The following is a 25,544-nucleotide window of genomic DNA, read 5'->3' as shown; positions in this document are numbered from 1 at the left end:
GTGTGCCCTCCCCCCCCCCCTTTGAAAGTGAAGATTTTTTTCTTTTTTTTGCTTGTCAAATTTTTCCTCGGAAAAATGTGCCCCCCCCCCTTGGAAAATCATGGATCCGCCCCTGCACTTGATCCTCTTATTATTGAATGCTTGGAATGATTAATGCTGATTGCTGATAGATGTATCCACTTTTTTTTATGTCATGTTTAAGTTGTCCTGTCTGCCCCTTTACCGGACACGAGTCAAACAGACGGCAAACTGGAGATCACCTTTCCTCGAGACCCCACTGGCGCACAAGGGCGGGACGGTTCCGGGGATGAGGGTGTGGTGGCTCCGGTGAACATCGAGGTTGACCTGTCAGTCATAGAAGATATTCTTCAGCGTGCACAATCATCAGACGCGAATAACACTGATAGCACACCAACAAGTCCACGTGAGTAGCCCACTGCAAATAAGAATGGACATATTGTATAGGCCTACTTAGCGACGGTGGCACCAACTTGCCAAGCCGCTTAAAAGTTGAAGTTGAGGCAAAACAAGTGCCAGCTTGGGGCAAATGCCCCTACCCGCTGAATACCCACTGACCATTCATTTTATTTTTTTTGTCCTATGCAAGCAAAAAACGAAAAGTCAATCAAGATCTTAAAAAGGTGGGTGCATGTGTAGGGCTTTTTTCAGGTCAAAATCATTTAAGGATTTTTCACAAAGAGTGACCAGTTTCTCAAACTGATCATGATCTGCAAATACCCATGGGCCACCGTGAGTACCCTCCCCCATGTGCCAAGCATAATGGTTGTTCAATTGAATAGGAAAGTTATTGAAATTCAAGTGTTTAAGCTATGTACAGGGGTTCCTGGTGATGACACAGGCTGGGGAGGCAGTCCTAGGAGCGAGCGATGTCTATCCTTATCGAATTAAATGATACGTGTGAGATTATTATAGCAATGCAAAATTTAAGCAAATATATATTTTTATATATAGGCCTATATATATTTACAAAAAAAGTATTTGTTTCAATTTCAGAGGTTATTTGGGGTAAATGATTTCTTTTTCACATTTCATAAATCTTTAATACCCTATAATAGATTTTAGATAGGTCTAATTGATGACATTTGTATGTGACGTATACTTCATGTACCCCCCCCCCCCCCACTAAAATATTATCATGGCCCCATGTCTGAAAAAACCTAAATTATTTCTGATTGTTTAATCAAGCCTGTCATTATTTCAAGGATCCACTATTTTCTGAGTGTGGGGCCCCCTTTAAAACAGTATTTCATAATTTATTTCAATTATTGTTTTGACCATTGTAGCTCGCTTTACAGCCTTGCTTATTGAGACAGAGGATTTCCTGGCTACAAACCAGACTGCAGATCTTAATATATCTGCACCTGTTAAGTAAGTGAGTTAGAATAATCAGAAAGTTTACTTTTAAAAGTTATTTTTCTTAAAAGCTGTAATCCCGATGCTTATGGAAAAAACTAACTTTGATGTACGGTTGGCCTAAAAACAGTTTTTCCCTTTGCTTTAATATACATAATGTGACTAAAAAATGTTCTTTTTCCCCCAAAGGTTATACTCAGAATGATATTTTTCTTAATGTGTACTCTGGACTGGAAATATTTTTATATTAAAGTGATTGGTTAACATTGGTTTGACTTTTAAAAAATCTGAGCTAGAAGGTCACACTTGTCACCTGTGTCTGTGATATGTTACAAAAATGAAGCCCAGAACAAATTGCATTCGAAAATAAGTATTTAGTGCTTCAAAAATTGAAATATAATGTGACCGAAAACACCATCTTAATTTCATCCCATACACTTATGTGTACTATTTAGGCGTCTATAAGACGCCTATTAACAAAATCGGGGTTTGCCTTGTAGTTTTAGCTTTTCATTCTCAATAATGGTTGTTTTCAGGGTTTATTAGTTCTAATACATGCACTTGTACACATGTTTCATCTTGGTTTGAGAATTTGTTAAATCGGCTGCTCACAAAGTTAAACAATACCTTTAAAAGGTAGTAAAGCTCACTGAGTCAGGCACTGAAAAGTTCATTATAATCTGATAAGGTACATGTATAACAAAGTTATTAGTTATTTTGTAAGGTTTAGCAATATTTGATGGAAATCTTAATGATGTTACGAACCCCCATATTTGGATTATGTAATTTAAATGAAAATGATGTTGATGTTTATTTATTTTTCAATGACAGTGATGGAGAAAAAATGATTTCAACTTCGAACTTCATAAACTCAAACATCTTTTCGCTCACAGTATTTGTTGATGGAAGTTCCTACTCTATTCCAGTTGAGTTCCAGTGGGAAAACAAGCGCGTAAGTTTTAATAATCCTTAATGTCTCAGTCATTTTTTCACTTCGGCTGTCTTGGATTCTTTAGATGTTTATAAAAACCACAGAACTCCAATTTTGGGCAAATAGAGTGTTCATTATCTACGGCAACAGAGTTTCCATGGTCTCATACTGTATCTGTAACAGTTACACGAGCTGCATGAAATATTTAGTGTTAGAAGTAGAAGTAGTAGTAGTAGTAGTAATAGTAGTGGTAGTACTAGAAGTAGTAGTAGTAGTAGTAGTAGTAGTAGTAGTAGTAGTAGTAGTAGTAGTAGTAGTAGTAGTAGTAGTAGTAGTAGTAATAGTAGTGGTAGTAGTAGTAGTAGTAGTAGTAGTAGTAGTAGTAGTAGAAGTAGTAGTAGTGGTGGTAGTGGTGGTGGTAGTAGTAGTAGTAGTAGTTGTAGTAGTAGTAGTAGTACTAGAAGTAGTAGTAGTAGTAGTAGTAGTAGTAGTAGTAGTAGTAGTAGTAGTAGTAGTAATAGTAGTGGTAGTAGTAGTAGTAGTAGTGGTAGTAGTAGTAGTAGTAGTAGTAGTACTAGTACTAGTACTAGTAGTAGTAGAAGAAGAAAAAGAAGAAGAAGAAGATGATGATGATGATGATGATGATGATGATGGTGGTGATGGTGGTGGGGTGGTGGTGGTGGTGGTGGTGATGATGATGATGATGATGATGGTGATGGTGATGATGTTGATGATCTCTGACCGTACTTAAGTTTGGACAAATAAATTATTGTCTTTTTGATCAGGTGTGGAAATAAATTTGAATTTAAGTTTGTAGATGGGTGAATTGAAATGATGTTTATGTTGATGCTTAATAGTCTTAATTGATCTCATTTGTGAGCCTGGCACTATCAATCTCTCGGCTACCACTCAAAGCAGCGTCAAGTACGTTCACCCTCTGATTAGTGCTATCACCATGGCAGGGACACACTCTCTTGACAGAAACTTCAAATGAAGGAAACAATATGTTATGTTCATTGTTTTGTAGGAAGTGGAACCAAGTCAAAATGTATCCCACCGCCGGAATAGTGAGAGCGCATGCGTGTGGCTTAATGAGGAAGAGTAAGTTTTGTTCAGTATTAAATAAATAGTAAGTTGATGGTCAGTTTTAAATTAAATTTTTTGGGGAATAAACATAATAAATAATTAAATGTGTACATCAAAACCAGTTTTAAAATACATAGGCCTACAGTATATATATTTTTTTAGTTGATTATCTGGAGAATGTGATAAATAGGGGGGGGGGTGTACATGTATGTTAATGACAGTCTAGATGAAATAAGATATTGCGGTGAAACAGAAATTCCATAGACCCTCTAGTCATGATAGTCGGAAGATATAAATTGGAACGCTTTATCTAGATCAAATTTGATGCCATCGTGGGGGCGTTGTGCTCTAGTGGTTACGACTCTCGTCTTTCAATCTGAGGGACGTGGGTTCGATTGCCAGCCATGGCGTGTTTTTCTTCAGCAAGAGATCTACCCACATTGTGCTGCACTCGATCCAGGTACGGTGAATGGGTACCCGGTAGGAAGAAATTCCTCGAATTCTTGAGGGCCCGATCAAGGTAGCCGTGCTAAAGCCGGGGGTACTAATAACGTTATCAAGTTAAGCAGCGCACACTAGAAGAACAGTTTTCGGAACTGAAGTGGCTATCTTGGCTAGAATATGACGTTATTATTATCCTTATTATTATTATTATTATTATAATTATTATTGTTGTTGTTGTTATCATAATCAGTATTATTATTATATCTCTATTACTCTATCTATTGAGCTTCAATTTTTCTTTAAACCTTACTTATCATCTTAGGGAATGGACCGACGAAGGATGTACTACTATCCAATTGACGGGTGCAACGGACTGCATATGTGGACATACAACCAGCTTTGCTGTCTTGGTTCAGGTCGTTGACTTTGAGGTACTATACCTACAGTACTATTGTTTGAAAAATCAATCTTCAAAGGGAACCAAAACCTAAGAAGAGAAGCAATCCTATTGGAAAGGGTTAAATGAGAAGAACAATTAAAAAACAAGTTCTTAAAAACTGGTTATGAAATAAGCAGGTTATGGACGTTTAAAAAGTCTTATTGTGCTTTCTATGGGAATCCTCAAATTGGCAAACATGCTTCAAAATAGCTGATATTTGTGGACAACTCTCCATTTGTTTTGTGCATAAATTTTCAGATTTCCCCCTTTATTTTACATATTTCACATCATCTCCTCCTGGCCTTGACATATGTGGTGTGAATTATATTTTCCCATGACATATGTTGTACTCAGAAGGAGGCAAGATGCAATTTGAAAGATAATGAGGAAAATCTGAAAATTTGTATACAAAACAAATGGAGAGTTGTCCACAAAATCAGCCATTTTGAAGCACGTTCGCCAATTCAAGTATCCCCATAGGAAGTACAACAGGAGTTTTTTAAAACTTCCATAACTCGCTTATTCTATAACCGATTTTGATCAAACAAGGTTTAGATTGGTCCTCTCATTTTATTCTTTCTGATAAGATAGATTTTCTCCTTGTATTTTGGTTTCCTTTAATTACCTCAGCATACATTAAGAAAATGTAGATGGGTCATTCCGTCGGGTTGGATCTAAGAATTACAACATGTCCATGCATCATCATTATTTTCAGAGTGAAGATCAATTCAGATGTGGCTAAGTTCTGATGTGGCAATGTGAAGAAGGTCTCCTACCATAGTACTTCATTTTAATTGATCTTGAAATCTTTTTTCTGGATTTGTCGAAGTTCAAATTGATTTTTTGAACAGTGTTAAGATGAGACAAGTTTCTGTTTCGCTTTTTATTTCTGGTACGTCCCAAAATTGGGCCAACCCAATGGAACAACCCAGATTGAAAACTCTTAAATCAGCATTCATAAATTGATGACAGTGATTGAAATCAATGACATTTTTCCCCCTTATACATGTACATGTATAATGCCACATTATGACCTGTCTTTCTTCACAAACATACTGCTTCCATAGGCATCCATTTACTAATTACCAGAGTTATTATCAACTATGACTGCGACAAGATTTATTCAATTTGTATAATGCCTTATTCTCATGCTTTGTTATAATTTGTTGAATGTTTTTATTTTGATATAATTATTTCAATAGATATGAGTAAATGAAATTAATGTCAATAATATGAATAAGCATGAATATCCATTCACTTGATTTGATTTAATTACTTTAATTTGGCATAAAGCCATTTTGGAAATCACATTTAGTGTTCTAGCATACATGAATGTCTCTTCAAAATACAGAAGTCTATATGAGCATAGATTTCTCAAAAGTAAGAAATTTCTTTCATTTCCCCAAATTGTCACTTTTTCTATGCACTCTTTAGGCCCTGTTGGTAGAGAAAGATACAAGTATAGGTTCTTGAAGCATTTCAAATGAAAAGATGTACTGACAGAAAGTATTGATTTTGTATTTATTTTATTTTTTATCCTATAGATAAGCAAGGCTGATACACTGGCAATGACCGTTCTGTCCTACATAGGGATTGGCTTATCCATCTTGTGTCTTGTCATAGCTCTCTTTATTTTCTTTACTGTTGGGTAAGTGGACAGTAATTTGTTTTGTATTAAGCAGTTTTTTATTTGTCAACAACTTCAATTCATACACAAAATAAAATACATACGTCAAATACAATATCATATCTTTACAAATTAATATATGAATACATTGAAAACTCATATAATTACCAATTAACATTTTCTCTGTTTTTCCTTTAGTGTAACAATAAAACCTAATAAACACAACGTACCCACATCTTTTGTTCTAGTGTCAAATATTCACAACATACTGTAAGAGTTTTCCAAATACACAAAATCAATCATTAATACAACCTAGTCGAATTGAAGCCATTAACATGGATTTCCCATACCCCCCCCCACCTTGGCCTCATTTCGCAAATATTTTATATCAAATATAATCGATTTTCTCAAATATTTCATTTTTTGTATTAAGTAGTTTTTTATTGACAACTTCAATTCATATACAAAATAAAATATATATATAACAAATAGGAGTTTGGTGTCTTTACAAATTGATAAATACATTGACAACTCATAAATATTAAATATAATCAATCATGGATTCGTCTGTTACATATTCAAATGCCCATAAATGGGGGTGCCTTGTAATCACATTTTTTTCTTGAGGACAGGAAACCGCCATTGATTTTTTTTTAGACCAGTAGACTGGTGAACCAAAGAAAAAATTAGGGGTCCACTGGTACGGAAGAAATCGCACTGATAGCAGGCAGCATTTGTTGGTCACCATTGGAGTGTTGGATTCGAATCAACCCTTACACTGTCATTTTGACCAGCTGGTATAAGACCAACTGGTATAGGACTTTTGGTATGAGACCAACCGGTATAAGACGAACTGGAATAGAACTATGTTATGAGACCAGCTAGTATAAGACCAACTGGTTTAGAACTACTGATATGAGACCAGCTGATATAAGAACCAACTGGTATAAGATCAGCTGATATTAAGACCAACTGGTATCAGATCAAATAATATAAGGCCATCTGGTATGAAGTCAAATGGTATCCACTTCATATAAGACTAACTGATATAAAACCAGATGATATAAGACCAACTGGTATATATCAAACGTATGTACTTGTAGACAAACTTGAATGAAGCATGCTGAAACTGGGAGAAGATCAACTGATATAAGACCAACCGGTATAAGATAAACTGATATAAGACCAACCGGTATAAGTTCAACTGGTATAATGCTTTTTTTATAACACACGGTGGATGAAAGTTATTAGTGGGTTTATGAATGACTGGTTCTCAAGAGCTAAATCAACAAAAGTGAAAATTTGGTGTATATCATTTTCTAGAAGAAAGAGTCACCAGTCTTTCTTAAAGTCATTGTAACTTACAAACAGCTTAATAAAAATGCCAGCTGCTGACATAAGAACCTGTTCGTATAAGACCAATTGATATAAGACCAACTTGCGCGATTAAACAAAAGTTTGATTTTATGTACATAATGAATTTAAATCACTGAGCATTATTGTTTTATTCATTATTTCAGAGCCCTGCGCACATCTGAACGCAATATGATTCATCGCAACTTGATGATTGCTCTTCTTCTGGCCTATATTGTTTTCTTAGGTGGTATCAACTATGGCACTCCTATTCCGGTTAGTACTAAAATCGTATCATGTTATTCATACAAGCCCTATACACCTGTACATCATTAGAGCGTTAATAAGAGTTGGCGCACACTAGGAGGTGTGGTGGATAAGTCTCTCCGGACTATGAACCTTAAGATCCATGGTTCGAATCTCAAAACAGCGCTTGTGATCTTTGGCAGGTCATTTATCTACATTTGCAACTCTCTACCCGCGTAGTGAATAGTAAATGGTACCACGTATAGGAAGAAATTCTTTGAATGCTTGAGCGTAACCCAGCTAAAGCCGGGGTAATGATAATGTTATCAAGTTAAGCAGGGTTCGCTGGATTAATAGTTTTCAGAACTGGCGTGGCTACCCCGGGTAAATATGATGTTTTTATTACAGGCATTTTTAAAACACAAGGCCGATGTTATTACCAAGGATGTTTCGAAAAAAAAAATTTAATTATCTTTTGGTTAATACTAATGCCTAATTAGTGCTAGCGAACTAATGCTTAATTATGTCTCTTTATAAAATAGCGATCCATGAGATAACGATCAATTGTCTGTTTCATGTTACAGGACAGGTGTTACCCTATTGGAATAAACCGTGTCCTCCATTGTGGAAAGCAATGTGAAATCACAAAGTTAAATTTGAGCATTTCAACATTGTGCATCACAAAGTAAACCGTGTGAACACACAGTCATACTGTCGAGGTGTCCACAGTGTGAAAATATTTTCATACTGTTGAATTTGAACATCTTAACAGTGTGAATTAAATCATTACATGCTTGGTCCACTATGTGAACACACTGTGATGCTGTGTTCTATCCACAAGGGCTCACTTATATATATTCAGTGATTAATTTTTGTATCATTATATCTATTGCAGGTCATGTGTACCATAGTTGCAGCCTTATTGCATTATCTCTACCTTGCTGTGTTTGCGTGGATGCTCATTGAAGGGATCCATCTTTACCTCATGCTTGTCAAGGTATTAAGAATAAAAATGTTCATAGTAAACATAACTGTGCTAGTTGTTGCGACAACTGAGGAATGAGTTGGAACTGAATGCAATAGAATGACCATCACTTTGGGCAAACCTGTGCAAAGTGGGCATAGTCTGCCGTTTTATAGCTGTTTGTGGCTGCTTCATGTAATATTAACGCATATTTAGAAAACTTTTGGCATATTCCACTGTTTTCTAATCGTTCTTTTCAAAAAGGCAATAAAATGACTACAATACAACTGTAGATAGGGAGATAAAAGGGCTACAAAACAGCAAAAAAAATTACTCACTTCCAAAAAATATGTGTCAAATAATTCTGGTAGGAAATGAGTAAATAGAACTAAACAAAACAGGCTGGGATCCTATTTGTTATTTGTATCTTTGATAATAACAAATATATTTACACCAACAACATAGCATAGTCTTATACATATTTAATTAAATATATATATTACCCACATCATATGAAAATAGCACTGAGTTGCACTCAAATTCAAAAAGATAATAATTTTGCTTCTCATATCAGCAAGAATCGCTAATTTTCTTCTTTTTTCCGTTATTAGAAATAAAATCAGATATTGATAAGTTACGACATGGAATAGATGATCACTGCAAGGTTGTAATAGAATGATACTAGTTCGTATTTTTAACGGCTATTTTGTTGTTTTCATCACATTTTTTTTTATCAAACTAGGTATTTGGATCTGAAGGAAGTAAGCAGATATACTACTTAATTATTGGCTGGGGTGCTCCAATCATTGTAGTCGTTATCTCTGTGGGCATTAGGTATAAAGAATACGGAACATCTGAAATGTAAGTAGAACCATTGCAATTCAAACCATCTCACTGCATATTTGCATACATGTACATGCATTTTTAATATGGCACCTTTTCTGGGTGGTTATAAATTATTATCACAGTGATAATTCAAATGCATTCCATGTAAAAAACATGATAATGATAAACAAGATGGATCATTATTACAATTGAACTAAATATGAAGCATAGCATTATGAATAAAGAGTGTTTTATTATGCAATCAATTACAATAAGTATGACACTAAAAAGCACCAGTGCTTTGCTCATATTTGCTCTTCAGAAAGAACAGGACGAATGGTAATGGGTTATCTAATAATGGGATCTCTGATATTGAGATCAGTAATGGAATCTGTATAAATGGAATCCATGTAAATTAGATCAATAAACATTGGATATACGACAATTTTATACAATTATGATAATTGGATTAAAATAATGAATTTGGTGACAGAGTGGCTTCTTATATAATGGCATCTGTGGAATATGAATATGTGATAATGGGAACTATAATAGTGAAAAATGCATAATGGGATCTGTAATAATGCAATGTATTATAATGGTATCTGTAAAACACCAATACATGGTAATGGGATCTGTTGTAATGAATCCGTAATGTAAATGCACTGCAAAAACACAGGTGTTGATTTAACACCAGCCTGGAATCTATATATGTCCACACCAGAGAAGTGTAAAACTACACCGGTTTGGTTTCGGTCTAACACCAGATAGGTGTTTATACAACACAAATTAGTATTAAAACAGCATGGGTTTGATTCCAAACTGGTGTTGTTTCGATACTTCTCTGGTGTGGACATATATAGATTCCGGGCTGGTGTTAAATCAACACCGGAGTTTTTGCAGTGTGGGATTTGTAAAAGTAGAATCCATGATAATAGGACTATGATAATGGGTCTTTGATAATGAGATCTCAGATCATTAGATCTAATATGATCTATGATAATAGTTCTATGATAAGTGGATACATTACTTATTACTTCAGTATTGGAAGCTATAATAATAGGCTCTGCATGTGTTTCGATTTTTTTTTAATGAATTGATTCTATTAGTGTTTAATTTTATATAATATACGGTATGTCTGTTTGCAGGTGTTGGCTGAAGCCTGGCTCAAGTGTTATCTGGGCTTTTGTTGGACCAGTGATCGCCGTTATACTCGTAAGCTATGATTTACATTTTGGTGATGATGACAATGGTGATGATGATGGTGGTGGTGATGATGATGATGATGATGATTATGATGATGATGATGGTGATTATGATGATGATGACGATGATGATGATGGTGGTGGTGGTGGTGGCGGTGATGGTGATGGTGCAGGGAGTGCAGTGGGCACAAGCCACAATCTCACATTTTTTGGTTCAGTTCTAAATACATGTAAATAATATTCTTTAGTATGTAATACCCCTCTCTTTGATGTATTCATTTATATATCATTTATCTATTTTGTTATTCATTTGTAGTATTATTCATACAAGGTAGCATATGTGTTACAAAACTGCTTTTTCCAGCTCTGTATTGTATGTCTATCATTTATATTTGTGGTGATTTATACAAGGTACGTGTAGCTTTCTGTAATGGCATTGTTCATATAACATATTAGTTGTTATTATTAAACAAGTGATGATGAAAGTGATGATTTCAAAACTAAATCATAGTTTCAGTTGAAGACCTTTTCATTTTCGTATCAAGACTCCATGTGGGTATCCTTCTGTGATAGAAAATTATGGATCTCCCCCAGATAATGATGATGATTATGATGATGATGGTGGTGATGGTGGTGGTGGTGATGTTGATGATAATGATGATGATGATGATGATAATGGACTATGGTTTTGATTACAACATTTTATGATGATGTATATATTTATTGAACAAGAACTATGCTCTTATCACCAAAGTTGTTACGAAAAGTGGATCTTGCACTTACTTATTCAGCATTTTGATTTTCATTAGTTTAATGATGTTCATTTTTGTTTATCATATCTTTAATTTTGTCTTTTAAATAGTTTAATCTATTTGTACTTTGTATGGTTCTGCGTATCATCTATCGATCTTCAGCTATCAACGCGGATTGCCCTGTCGACCAAGTCAAGTATGAATCCATTTGTATTCTTTTTCTTTCAACTCATAAATCAGTCATGCGTTAAACAAATATGTAACTAACCACCACAGAACCATCAATGAATCTTAATTTGTATATATATATATATATATATATATATATATATATATATATATATATATATATATATATATATATATATATATATATAGTAATATTATGTAACCTATTGAAGTATTTTAATTAAATGCCCCTTTTAATCCTTGATGTAGTGTAAAACACCCATTAAATGAAACTATTTTATATTAAAGGAAACCCAAGAAAAGAAGAAATCTTATTGAAAAGAGTAAAACAAGAGGAACAATTTAAAACAAGTTTCATCAAAATCGATTGTAAAATGAGCAATTTGGCAAGGTGCAATTTGAAAGATAATGGGGAATATCTTAAAAATTAAAGGACAAGTCCACCCCAGCAAAAAGTTGACTTGAATAAAAGAGAAAAATCCAGTAAACATAACACTGAAAATTTCATCAAAATCGGATGTAAAATAAGAAAGTTATGACATTTCAAAGTTTCGCTTAATTTCACAAAATAGTTATATGCACATCCTGGTCGGTATGCAAATGAGGAGACTGATGACGTCATCCACTCACTATTTCTTTTGTATTTTATTATGTGAAATATGAAATATTCAAATTTTCTCCCCATTGTCAAGTGACACATAGATTAATTCCTCCCTGAACATGTATAATTAGCATTGTTTGATATTATATGGTTCAGTCAAGTTGATCCTTATTGTCAGATCTGTAAAAAATGAAATATTGTATAATTCAAACAATAAAACAAACAAAAGAAATAGTGAGTGAGGGACATCATCGACTGTCTCATTTGCATGCCACTGAGTTGTGCATATCACTGTTTTGTGAAAAATAAACGAAACTTTAAAATTTCATAACTTTCTTATTTTACATCCGATTTTGATGACATTTTCAGCGTTATTCTAGTTTGATTTTTCTCTTTTTATTCAAATCAACTTTTTGCTGGGGTGGACTTGCCCTTTAAGAAGTGTAATACACCCATTAAATGAAACTATTTTATATTAAAGGAAACCCAAGAAAAGAAGCAATCTTATTGCAAAGAGTAAAACAAGAGGAACAATTTAAAACAAGTTTCATCAAAATCGATTGTAAAATGAGCAATTTGGCAAGGTGCAATTTGAAAGATAATGGGGAATATCTTAAAAATTAAGTACAGAACAAATGGAGAGTTGTCCACAAAATCAGCCATTTTGAAGCATGTTTGAGGATCCCCAAAGAAAGTACAACAAGACCTTTTAAACGTCCATAACTTGCTTATTTCACAACCGATTTTGATGAAACTTGTTTTAAATTGTTCCTCTCATTTTATTCTTTCCAATAAGATTGTTTCTCTTCTTGGGTTTTGGTTTCCTTTAACAACATTTCGATAACTCCTGAGAGCCAATGAAATACTGGCATTCGATTAGCCATTAGCAAATTTGTCATTGAAAACTGTATATCTGTTATACAAGTTTTATGTCACAAGAGATGCAACTAATTACTTCACTCTTGTTTCTTTCACGTTGCCTAGAGCTGCAGCCAAGGGATCGCTTGCTCTTTTGCCGATTCTTGGAATCACATGGTGTTTGGGTATATTTGCTCTTGGAAATGAGACAATCGTATTCCAGTATCTCTTTGTGATTTGCAATAGCACTCAGGGTATCCTTCTCTTCGTGTTTCACTGTCTCTTGAACTCTGAGGTAAGGACAGGAAGTACAATCAGTTATTTTATTTATATATTAATTACTCTTTTATTTACTTATTTATCTATTAATCTATGTATAAATCTTTTGTACTTATTCATTTAATTGTTTCATGCATGCTCAAATTCACAATAACAGCTATAATAAGATATAAATGTACAGGAAAAAATACAACATTTGTTAATAAATAGAAATATGTTGCAGCATAAGCTTGAAACTTGAGATGTTGTCAAACCTCTATTTATCGATAGTTTTAGTGAGGGTTCCATGTCATTTGTTTATACGATAATTGCTCCTGTTTTGTTCGTATATTATTAAGCAAAACATCACAAGCTTCAAACCTAAATCATGATCCTCATATATGATTCTGAACCTTAAACCCCATTCAGCAGTTGTGGTAAAAAAAACAAATGTCAAGTTATGCAATGAGGTACCGTAATATATATCCATATTTTATAGTAGGAATGGAGCTTAAGTGTTTTACGCTGCTGCTTTCTTCAATGATTCTCCACTGTTAGCAAAGCTTTGTCCTTATTTTTTTTAAATGATTGTATATAGATGGGGTCGAAGCTTTATGTCTCTTTCCTCCCCCCCCCCCCAAAAAAAAAAAAAAAAAAAAAAAACTGATTTTTATATTAAATATAAAATAATGAATATTCAAATAGCAATATACAAAAAATTAGTAAATTTGATTTATTGATAACAGAATAAATTGATACATAAATGAATAATTATCTGAATCGGAAAGTAAGTGGATACTAAATAAATTGATTGAATGATTGATTGATTGATTGATTGATTACTTGCTTGATCGATCGATCGATCGATTGATTGATTGGTTGATTGATGTATTGATTGATTGATTGAATGATTTATTTATTTATTTATTCATTCATTCATTCATTACCCATTTTAAAATAACAAAGATCTACTTTTTTAAATGAATTGTTTCTATTAAATCAATCCTTTTTCGTTATACGAGTGCCTCTTTTGTATTCTTATAAACCATAATTGCAAATTTGAAGCATCCGTTCCTTTTTTGATTAAAATCAAAGCTTCTGATTTCACCAAAACTATTGCCCGAAGGAATGTGTGAAAGATACTCATATTTCTTTTAAAGTAGGCTCAACTGGAGTTTGAGCATTAATGAATTACTGTTTTCTGTTGTAATATGTATCCTCTATGATCTGTCTTGGGCACCAGAATCAAGATTGTCACCCAAGATCAATGAAAGTATTCTTTTCTTGTTCTTCTCTGATCAGGTGAGGAACGCTTTGAAGCGTGAACAAGAGAAGATGGGTTGGTCCACTGCTGGCACGGCTACACTGAGCAAGAGGGCAAAGGTACCTCATATAAATTATGATATTAGTTTCTGAATATTATGTTAAAATTTAATACAAAATCAGATTCTTGCATTAAAAAGGACAATTTTTTTCCTCGCTTTCCCAAATTTTGCCTTAAGTGTCTTGCCTTGCCCCCCCCCCTCAAAAATTTTGCCTCATTACTTCCAAGCAAAAGGATACTACTTTTTAGCAGGATTTAGATGTATTCTCTATTAACACTTGTATTCTATACCTTAAATTGTTCATGATGATATTTTTTATGTTTTAGGTTCATCCCGAGGACACTGCTAATAGCACATCCAAGAGCCTAACGCAGGGTATGTGTTATTATGAAATGAAGAAGGAGAAGATGATAAAGGTGGAGAAAATTAATAAATAAAACAATATGAGGAGAAGGGGGTGAATGAAGAAAACGAAAATAAAAGAAGATAAAAAAGAAGAAGAAAATAACAAAATGAAAAAGGAGAAGGAGGAAAAAGAAGAAAAAGGAAAAAGGAGACAAAGAAAGTAGAAGAACCAGAAGAAAGAGACAAAGAAGAAGAAAAGGGGAAAAAAGACAAATAAGACGGGGAAAAGAAGAAGAAAAATAAGACAAGGAAAGTAGAAGAACAAGAAGAAGGGGAAAATAACAAAATAAATATGACAAATATAGTAGAAGAAGGGAGAGGTGAAGGTAAAGAAGTTGGATGATGAGAAGAAAAAAAAGAAAACTTGGTAAAAAAAAGATGTAGAGAAAATTTAAATACTATAATTATTTTTCTATTTCACATTGTATTCTGAAAAAAATGTCTTTACAATAATTTGAGAAAAATTATTATTAAGCCTTTACTGTTACAAAGGTATATCATTTTCCCCCCTTTTATCCTTTATTGTGAACAGGTGCCACAAAAACCACTAGTGACAATGAGAAATCAGTCGCAATATACGACTCATCCATGGTAATGTATTGTTTTCTTTATTAATCAAGCAATGTCTCAACTAAGGGTGTAAATACAAGATTCAGAGAGCATTTTTTTTTTAGAATTAAAACCCCATTTTTGGTAAATAGTCACAAATATATCAAACTGTCAGTAGCTTTTGGAAACGTACAATTTCATGTCCATTGGTAAAGTAATTGATAATAATAGAGACGCAGAGACTTGACATTAGGAAAACAATGAGGAAGTACGTTTGGCCCTAAAACGCCTTATTTGGTCAATTATAAGAAGTAAACATGCATTTTAGTAGGTGTCTTTCCTTTTGTAGGTTGCCCTCAATGTGCCCGAATAGCTTGCTATCATTAGTTTGAGATTACAGTGCATATATTTCGTTTTATAAGGCAGACCTTTTTGGAAAGTATACCCTGATTGTGAAAGCAAACCTTTAGATAATGAAGACTTCAAGGTTATCCCAACATGGAAATATAATTCCGAGTATATTTAATGCATTGTTCTCCAGTTTTATTCATTAATTTATTCATGATTTACTTATTACAAATGGTAACACAATGCGGGCAGCAGCCTAGTTCAGCTATAAAACGGCTTTATGTATGTAATTATCTAGAATTATGTCCTCTGTTAAATCTTGTGTCATGTATATCTTCCCACAAAGTGGAAAATGTCCTTCTTAGTAAGATATTTGAAAAAAGATGCATGGCATTTAAATCTGTCATGATGAATTCATTCTTAGGGACGCCCAGCCAGACCAAAGAAGAACAGAAAGGTAACCATGGCTACGTCAGTGTTCACTAAACATGCTAAAGATTCTTTAAAAAAGTGAATTGCTTTCAAAAATCGCTAGCTGCAAAATGAAAAAGGCTTATCTTTGCTTGTGCTAATTTTTTTTTTTAAATTGATTAAAAGATTTTATCCTCTACCATTTGCTGAACCTGTTAACGACTGAAAATTGGCTTTTCCTACAAAATACCTATGGCTCGTATTCTGAAATTGGGTCTAATTTAATCTCTCGGCTCCAATGAGTAAAACAATAGTACTACTACAGTGCGTATCCAAAAAGAGTTTACACTTTGAAAAAGCCCTGGGAATTAAAAGATATACAACATGTGGGTAATTTTTTGTCACATATAATCTTGTGTTTGGGTCTCATCTATCCAATGAAAGTAAAGGTTGTGACAGAATGTTACACTTGAGTGAGCACTGTCCTTGGAAAGCTCGCAGAAATCTGTTTGCGCAGAAATGCTCGTGTTTACGCTGTGTCAAGAGGAAAGGGCGAAATCAAACTTACCCTGCGAAACATTTCTCATACATTTCACTTGCACTTTTAGTCAATTGAAATAAAACGGAAACATTCAAGCATTTTGTAACAATTTTGCCACCCAAATTGAAGTTTCAACACTTAGTAAGCACAACCTTTACCCTTTTTGTGCCAGCTGGATCTGAGGACATAACTGAATCTGAACAAAAGTTTAAATCAGACATCTCCATTTCATTTTTTCATTCAATACTTGTTTCTCTACACTTTTCCCAAGCTTGACAATGATTAACAAAATGAAAATCAAGCCTAAGCCATTTCATGTAAATCACAGCTCAGTGTAAAGCAAATATCGTCACGATTGCATCGGTGTGTGGGGGAGTGGGGTGGGGTGCAATACACTCTTCGAAGTGTTTTGGGCAAGGAAACAAGTTAAAAAGGTGAAAGATATAATCAAATCAATTTTACTAGCTAAATACCACGTGTTCTTCATGATTAAGGTCTACTTTTATTCGCATAACTATATCAAAGTTTTGCGCAAATCATTTTTCACTAACTTTTCAAAAGTAAGTGGTGCTCACTCAAGCAGAAATATTCTTTGACAGTTATATCGTCATTTGCTTAAATGGATCTGTACCAATTTCAAAATGTGGAAAAATCTTCAGGATATTACAAATGTATAATTTTACAGGATTTTTTCTAAGTGTAAACTTTTTTTTGTATACGCACTGTATAGTAACTTTGCTATCCAATAGTAACTTCCCTGAAATCCTTGATTCCGATTGGCTGATTGGCACCGTTGCCATGACAGTTACCATTGGATGATAGAGTCGCTATGATAGTAATGTTTGTGTAACAGAGCCCTGGTCTAAAGTTGTGGTCTAACTATGGATAGCCTAAATGTATTTTGACAGGTGCGTGTATCTCTTTTACAGTACAATTTCACTGTGTCAGCTCATAATTGACTGATGACGAATAATTAATGCAAAAGTTTTCTTCATCCTCAAAACAAGAGTAAAGAGCCAAGAAAAGAAAAAAACTTTTAATATGACAGCAATTTTGAAATTATTGGCATCCCATCATTTTAAAACAGCTGGATCATGGATACAATTATTTCAGGATACGGGCCTACTCAGTAATCAACACACAAATAGTATTCTGCCTTCAATTATTATACCACCGGGGATATTGAGTAAAACAACTAGTGTATATACATATATACATAATTTCAAAGATATAAGCTACAATATACAACTATGCACGAATTGAAATCACTTTACCGCTTACCAGCTAAACATTTGCTCTAGAAATTCACAAACCTCAAAACTTTAATGAACAGAAACATACAACTCTGGACCATTTTTGTGAATTATTTGTTCGCATATTACTAGCTTGTTAGTTGTTAAGTCTACATATGTGATATGAATGCAAATGAATTTATACAAACTTTTGCAAAATGGGCAGCAAATAGAAATTGGAAAAATATATGTTCCAGATATGTAGGTTTCATCACTGTCATCAATCTGTTTATTTTTTTTGATATTTTTCTGTATTTTTTTGTGTAATTATTTGAATTCTGAAATCTGGAGGACATGAAAGTAATTAACCTGTCATTATTACTGGCAAATTTACCATAATGCTATTTAATGTACTTATTAAAAATGTAGCCATGAAATTTAAGTTCTTGTGCTTAACTACCTTATATCATGATAATTTTCCTAAGTTTTTGTTACCATAGTAACTAAATATTTGTGTGAGGTATTTGAAAATGATACTTGAGGAAATGCAATGATAAAAAAATGTTCACTTCACAAAAAATGCACCTCAGTTACACTTCTTAAAATATTATACCTATTTGCATGTTCTCAATTTGTATTACTTTATGGTATTTCTTTTAAATGTTTTTTCCATGTTGTTGATTTTAGCCCAGTTATTTTTTTTATACAAAAAAGTTGATATTTTTTTTATAATTCATACATTTAGTATTTGATAATATACCACTGTATTTGTAAAAGCAAATGCTTTATTTTCATTCATTTTTCCAATGCAGTGTTAACAAACAGCTTTACTTAAAATATTCACGCACATAAGTAGTAGCTAAATGTTGGAGATAGCGCACGTGAAAATTAAAATTGTTACCTTCCTCTATAATTATTATTTGTGAAATCCATGTGCTCATTTTAAAAACTAATTTAAAGACTGAATTGCAGAATTAAAATTCTACATCCCCTGTCTGAAAAAAAGCAAATTTCAAAATTATTTCGGAAAAAATGTACTTAAATAGAAATCTGTTTTCATCTTTATTGAATTTCGAAATCACCGCTCACTAGTATATATGTATGCCCCCTAAATCATTCACTAATTTACCCACTGCATAATGTGACCAGCAGCTGCCCAAACACCAACAATGAAACTGCCATTGAAGGTTCTATTTAAGGGGCCAAAACAATAATTTGGTCTTCAAAACGGGAAAATTAAAATTAGAAAATCAACTTACCAGAGATTGTAATTGTTCATCATACTGTTTACATTTTTGAAGTTGTAAAGTCAGATAAAAGACAGGGTATAATATTTTCTTTAATAACCATTAATAATTTTACTTCATGGAATTTGTATTCTAATATGCAAATGCGAATTGTTCAAAACTTGCGTCGTAGTCAGACTCATACCGTGTTGTGTTCTGCGGGGCTTAACATCTTTATCACCATTATTCTCCCCTTACCAGAACAAGGGGGCTACGGATCCCAATTCCAAGAACAAACCGGGACCCAGGAAGACCGACTCAGAGTTCTCCCTGCCTGGGCAGATCGGTGAGAACTTGGACGAGGCTCAGACGAGCTCCATACGACAGGTGAATCTCGCTATTACCCCTCCCGTTCATGTTACCGGTGGTGATGGTGATGATGATGATCCAAACCATGAGGACACACGTGCCATTTTTGAGTGAGAGACGATGAGCAGCTAGGTAGGCTCATCACTCAATGAGCATTTATCACTACCTTAATCAACCCATGTTTAACCTATTTGGAACAATAAATTCTTTTAAGTCATATTCGGTCACTTTATATTCCTCAAATTAGCAACAACCATAGTTTTCCTTCAATCTCTTAATTCTAACTCTGTTTTGAAGTTGGGGTTTCTTGAAGGTTTGAAGGTAGAAATTTGCCAATTTGATTTGAAGATAGCGTTTCTTAATATTTCATTGGTATTGCCAATTTAATGACTTTAATGATTCCCTTCCTAAACATATTTTTTTTATCATTGTGACAAAATTATTGGAAAGCAATTCAAATAGGACATGACAAGTACATGTCTCATACTTTACTTCTTTTTCATTTTCTGTAATTATATGATTTTGGGGATCGAAGGTCACTGATGTCGCAAGATTCATACACGTATATCACAATATGAAGAAAAAAAAAAGTGAATGTCATATCAACACTCAAAAATTTCTTGCCCAAAAAAAATATATCACTTTACAGTTTCTTTAGGAAGAATGTCCCAAATACTTACAGTATTCTAGCAGATATTTTGTTCTATCACTTTAATGGTTTTTATCACTATTCCATAAAGGACTGGGGGCTCTTTCAACAAGTACATTATCCAAAATTGATTCAGTTAGTAGCCTACTTCTATAAAATAATAGTTACTTCCTGATAATCATTCAACTTGCCTGCGATGAATGCCTAAATTATGTTCATGAACTCCATAAATTCCATTGAAGATCCGATGAAGTGTAGAGTGAAAGGGCCTTAAACTATATTTTGGATATTTTGACATTATATTATGCTTTTAATTATTTTTATCATGAAGTTATGTCTTTTAAATATCAGGGAGGTGATGTGCCTTTAGTAAGGTTTGATCAAAATACAAATTTTAATTATATTTTAATTTGCTCCAATTGGCATTATACTTTAGTATGAAGTTCGTTCATAAAACAGATTTATGTCTTCACAACATTCAGATATCTTATGCAGTTAGGCCTGTGACATAAAGATCAATGAAATCATTTCTCCGATGCTACACTGTATGATTCTTATTGTATACATTTCTCTTTTACAGAAATGATGCCAGGATTGCAGCATTTTTTTTTCAAAGTTTGTTATCAATCGGTGATTGCCTCCCTGTGTTATAATTGTATGGATCTATGGGAACTCCAGTCCTGTGGACTACTTCCTTATTCCATGTATCAAACTCATTTTTCTTATATTATTCTTAAAGTAATTTGGTCCAAAAAAAAATCGCCCCCCAAAAAATGAAGTCGATTTTGGTATAATTTCTTGATTTTGAATAAGCCTATTGACCTCATTTTGATAGGGTGTTGCCTATATGGTGTATGACAGACGCAGCACCCCCAGAAAAAAAAACTTGTTGAGAGGGTGCTCCGGCATGCATAGCAACCCCTCTTACAAGGGCCACTCAAATAGCAAAAACAATTTGACTAAAAGAGGGGCCTAAAATAAAACTTTCCACCGTCTAAAAATCAAGGGAATCCACAAAACAAGATGACTCATTAGATCCAAATATATGTGCCCTCCACCGCAAAACGAGCCATAAGTCTGATGGGAGTTTTTGCAAAAAGAGGATGGGAGTGGGGTTGAAAACGTATTTGTCATAGTTTCTAAACTCCAAAAATGTGATAGTTAAATATACCATCTGTCTAAATTTCTCAGTCTGATAATGGTCTACAAATTACGTTTTGGGGGTTTCAAAAGGTCGTGTTCCCACTATTGATGAAAGGCAAAGACTATTTGCTTCCTTCATTAGCTATACAAGACTGACCATAACTAAAAGAAGATTCTTTGTCATACTTATGATGAAATGATATAAACAAATGAAAAAAAGGATTTTATGTACTTAAATATTGTATAAGTTTGAGCTTAATCTACGTGCATTGATTCCTTCAAAATAAAAAAAAATGTTTGATATCTTTGTATCAGTGGCGTACGCACGATTTTCGAAAGGGGGTTCAAGCTAAATGAATTTTTTACAACCCCCCCCCCCCCCCAAAAAAAAAGGGTCTTGACCACAAATTGTAGGTCGTGTCAATACCCCCGGTATTACAATAAAATTTCAGGGGAGTTGGAATTCTGAGAGGGGGGTTGGATATCACAAAAATTGAAGGGGGGTTGAACACCTGTAACCACCCCTCTGTGTACGCCACTGCTTTGTATCCATCAATGGAAAAGTTCTTGAACATCCAAACTTGATGTTTGGAATTTGAAACCACCAAACGTTTTGAACCGTAGTAGCTGAAAATTGAACTCAGTTCGGCATGCTTGAGCGATCTTACATTATTTTCATCGTTATATTGGTTGGTGACTCCTCTATCTTTCTTACATTCAAAATTTTATTATATTGAAATTTCTTCATCACATTAAGGCAATTAAAGTTTTATGAACATTGCTTTGTAATCTACTTTTTCAAACAGAGTAAAAACACGAAAGTAAAATTTGCTAACTTATTTGCAGTTATAACTTGTTTTCGGTGGAGTGTCATATACATATTTTTTTGTTCTTTATGTGTTTCAGTCGCACGGTTACATTTTTTTTATAAGGGCATGCTATTTTCAAAGCAATGAAATTCCAGCCTGGATTTTGGCATGCATGTAGAGCATTTTCTTGTATTATCGCTGTGATTTTGGCATGCCATTATATTCAAGCATCCAATTGACTCATTCACTAATAATACATTGCCTACTTGAACCGTGTGGTCCATGTACAAAGTCTATGGAATTTGTACAAGTCAGAAGTCAACTGGTTAAGAGGCTTTCCAAACTAGTTGTACAACCGTCCGTGACCATTTGGCTATTAAAACATAGTTGCATATTATCACTGGTTTTGCATTGAGCCATAGTCATGATAGTGAATGCCCCTTAATGAAAATGATTTACTTTGCAAATTTTACTGTAAGATGTTTCAGGTCCATTCATTCTGAAGTCAGATTTGACTCAGACCCTGGTCTTCATGTATAAGGTGAATCGTGCTAAAATTATGAGAGGCAAAAAAAATGTCAAGAATTTGTTTACATTGTGCTCCTCTTATGTTTATTGAGTTCTTTCTCCGTGCCTAAATGGGAAAGTAAAATATTGTATTTAACATTTTCATTCCGCTACGAATTGCCGAAGTAAATTTAGCCCCTACTTTTGGGGAAATATCTCGGGATGTGCTATCCATAGTTAAAAGCATGGATTCAAATTCAAATTCATTTTATTTTTCAACAGGAAATATAATACAAATTGATTTTTATTATTTGTAATTACATTCACAAGCATTGGACCAGGATTTAATTTGAACCTGACTTCAGAATATGGACCAGTCTATATTTTATTTTAAGCATATATTTATAACCACCTCATTGATTTTAAGTTAGAATTGCATGGTCTTTGACAGTAGGTAGAATAATTAAGGATGTATGTACACTTCGTGTAGTACCTGCATTATGTCGGTGCATTTACAGTGCATCCCAGAAAGAAACAAAACCAAGAGCTATCAATGATTCATTATAACTTAATCACAAATACAGTGGACAAAGTACCTCTCACTATTAAGCTTAGCATCCCTTCTTTGACTTGGTATAAGATTCCTCATTCAAACATGAGTGAGTAAAAACAATATGAAGAAAGGATACAAAAAGCCACTTGTCAGAGGTATCTGTATTTCGAAAAGGTCACATGTCTAAAAGTTCATTATTTGCTCTTTATTGTTTTGTTTAAGCCTCAATCACAGAAAATGATCAAAATTTTTTTTTCATAATGCCTGAATTTCAATAATTTTATGAAGTGAAGACGTTTTAATACCAGTGAGTTTTCAGACCTTTTCAACCCTTTGTTTTGCTGGCAATCATCAATGCATGGAGTTTTTTCTTAAATATACAAATCCACAGGCGGGAATCTGTGAAAATACGTTTGAAATTATGCAAATAAAAGCAGTATTTTAAAGAAACAAAACTTTGTTATTTCTTGGCCATTTTCTATCATATTTATCATTTCAAGAAATAATTTGAATGTTGCACTGTGATAATGATAAATTCATTGATTTAATTATAGAGAATGCTGCCAAATTTGGACTCCCATAATGAAACCACAACTTTGGACCATGGTTAAAGTTAAACCTGACTTTAGAATACTGGCCTAAGTGACATGTTAAAATACTGCTCAACCAGTCCCTGGTTCTTTTACCCACAATCCAACACTTAAATCATCTAGACTTATGGAAAGAAAAAAAAATAAAAAATAAAAATAAAATAATTTCTCATATACTCTTTTACGACATTTTATGCAACAAATTGTTGCCAAGTCATTGCAGTTCTCCGCCAAACCTTCGGTTATGGTTCAAATGGCCTTCATAATTCAAACCAAATATTTCAGTGTGTTTTAATTATGTTAGTATGTTATCAAAAAGGGAAAAACATATGTATCAAGACTAATCTGTATTGCAATATCCTATCAGAGGGCACCCACTGCGCGATTAATAGATGCCAGCTTTACTTATATTTTGTAAACCAATAGAAACCAAAGAACACTCTGTGTATGTGTAAATATATTTTAAAAATGTATATACAAAAGACAAATATCATAGTGGCCTATTATAGGGCACCAACATTGTGATTGACCTTCTACTTAGGTCGACAGCTTATCCTTTATTGGTAATAAACCGAGATGACATTTAAGTCGTTGCGTACTGGACCCCAGAGAGCGTTTTATGAGAATATTACTATCAGTTATTGCCATACTGGTGCTATGAGGTAACTATAGGAAAAAAATTAAGTCAGTGGAAATCATGAAATGTGGCCTGGCTGCTCAAAACCAACAAGAAGCCGCCAGGGAAGGTTCTCTGTAAATAGCCAAAATAGCAATTTAGTCTTAAAAAAGAAAACAATAATAATAATAATAATAATAAACCGCATTTGAAAGAGTTATTCTTTAGTTTCATATTGTAAGAATTTCTAGTTGAAAAGATGGATATAAAACAAGATACAATAGTTTCGTTAGCCCAAGAGTTTGTGCATTACTTGGAAGTCAATCCGAAATTAAACAGTATGCATATCTCATTCTTCAGTTAACCTTGAACTACAAACGTTATTTTTTCCATTTTATTTAAATAATAACTACTTGTAGGTTACTGTTGATCAATTACGATAAGCTATATTTCATTTTAAAGCTTTGGATGCCCCCCCCCCCCACAAAAAAAAAAAAAAAAAAGATAATAATAATAATGATAACAATGATAACTCAATGGAAGTCTACACATTTATTTTGGGTGACTTTTTGTTGGATTTGGGGTGGCTGGCCACAATTAATGCTCCCATGCCAGGTCCTTGCCCAGGGCCTATTGGAATTTCGGATTTTGATAATCAATGGGTTTCAAACGTTCTGTTCCTGACATACAGGAGATTAAGACGGAGCGAGAGATGGAACAGGGTGGATGGAAGATCAACGAAAAGAAACATGTCCAGAGGACCTTCGTTCGCCTGGGGGATTCCCAGTAAGGAAGCCCAGCATCTACAAAGGTGTCGGGTGCTCACAAACGGTCCGTTACACAGCACCTGCAAGTACACTATAAGGTGTTGTGTGCTACAACTATTACAGCACCTACACCTAGATGGCGTGTGCTGCATTTTAATAACAATGCGCACATTTGTTTTGTGTTTTACAATTACCGTAGTAACGTACATCTACTCTTCAATGCTACAGTCACGCCAACGACATGAAACCAACCAATGGTCATTTGAAGTGACATGATACCTTTGTCTTTTATATATCTTAAAGGAGAATGAAACTCTTGGAGCAAGTTAACTTTTGTGAAAGCAGAAAAATC

General features: G+C 33.8%; 1 protein-coding gene across 6 annotated transcripts in view; it reads left to right on the top strand.

Annotated features, from left to right (window-relative positions):
• The window catches only part of LOC129279794 (adhesion G-protein coupled receptor G7-like), a 54,566-nt gene extending 29,022 nt beyond the window's left edge, over positions 1-25,544 (top strand). Inside the window, exons 11-29 of one of the 6 annotated variants that reach the window (XM_064112283.1) lie at positions 203-424; positions 1,305-1,389; positions 2,206-2,326; positions 3,333-3,406; positions 4,158-4,266; positions 5,819-5,922; positions 7,422-7,530; positions 8,396-8,497; positions 9,207-9,325; positions 10,438-10,504; positions 11,357-11,442; positions 13,021-13,189; positions 14,455-14,535; positions 14,804-14,852; positions 15,415-15,473; positions 16,204-16,236; positions 19,451-19,576; positions 20,788-20,837; positions 25,117-25,183. In XM_064112283.1, coding sequence (XP_063968353.1) covers positions 203-424; positions 1,305-1,389; positions 2,206-2,326; positions 3,333-3,406; positions 4,158-4,266; positions 5,819-5,922; positions 7,422-7,530; positions 8,396-8,497; positions 9,207-9,325; positions 10,438-10,504; positions 11,357-11,442; positions 13,021-13,189; positions 14,455-14,535; positions 14,804-14,852; positions 15,415-15,473; positions 16,204-16,236; positions 19,451-19,576; positions 20,788-20,793 — 1,721 coding nt within the window. In that variant the 3' untranslated portion in view covers positions 20,794-20,837; positions 25,117-25,183. Of the gene's footprint in view, positions 1-202; positions 425-1,304; positions 1,390-2,205; positions 2,327-3,332; positions 3,407-4,157; positions 4,267-5,818; positions 5,923-7,421; positions 7,531-8,395; positions 8,498-9,206; positions 9,326-10,437; positions 10,505-11,356; positions 11,443-13,020; positions 13,190-14,454; positions 14,536-14,803; positions 14,853-15,414; positions 15,474-16,203; positions 16,237-19,450; positions 19,691-20,787; positions 20,838-25,116 lie in introns of all 6 variants that reach the window. The other 5 variants (XM_064112280.1, XM_064112281.1, XM_064112284.1 and 2 more) reach the window with 5 other exon arrangements.

Source organism: Lytechinus pictus, chromosome 17, assembly GCF_037042905.1.
Source record: "Lytechinus pictus isolate F3 Inbred chromosome 17, Lp3.0, whole genome shotgun sequence".
NCBI classification, from domain to species: Eukaryota; Metazoa; Echinodermata; class Echinoidea; order Temnopleuroida; family Toxopneustidae; genus Lytechinus; species Lytechinus pictus.
Note: the sequence above shows the minus strand (reverse complement) of the source record. Positions and strands in the feature narration are given on the sequence as shown.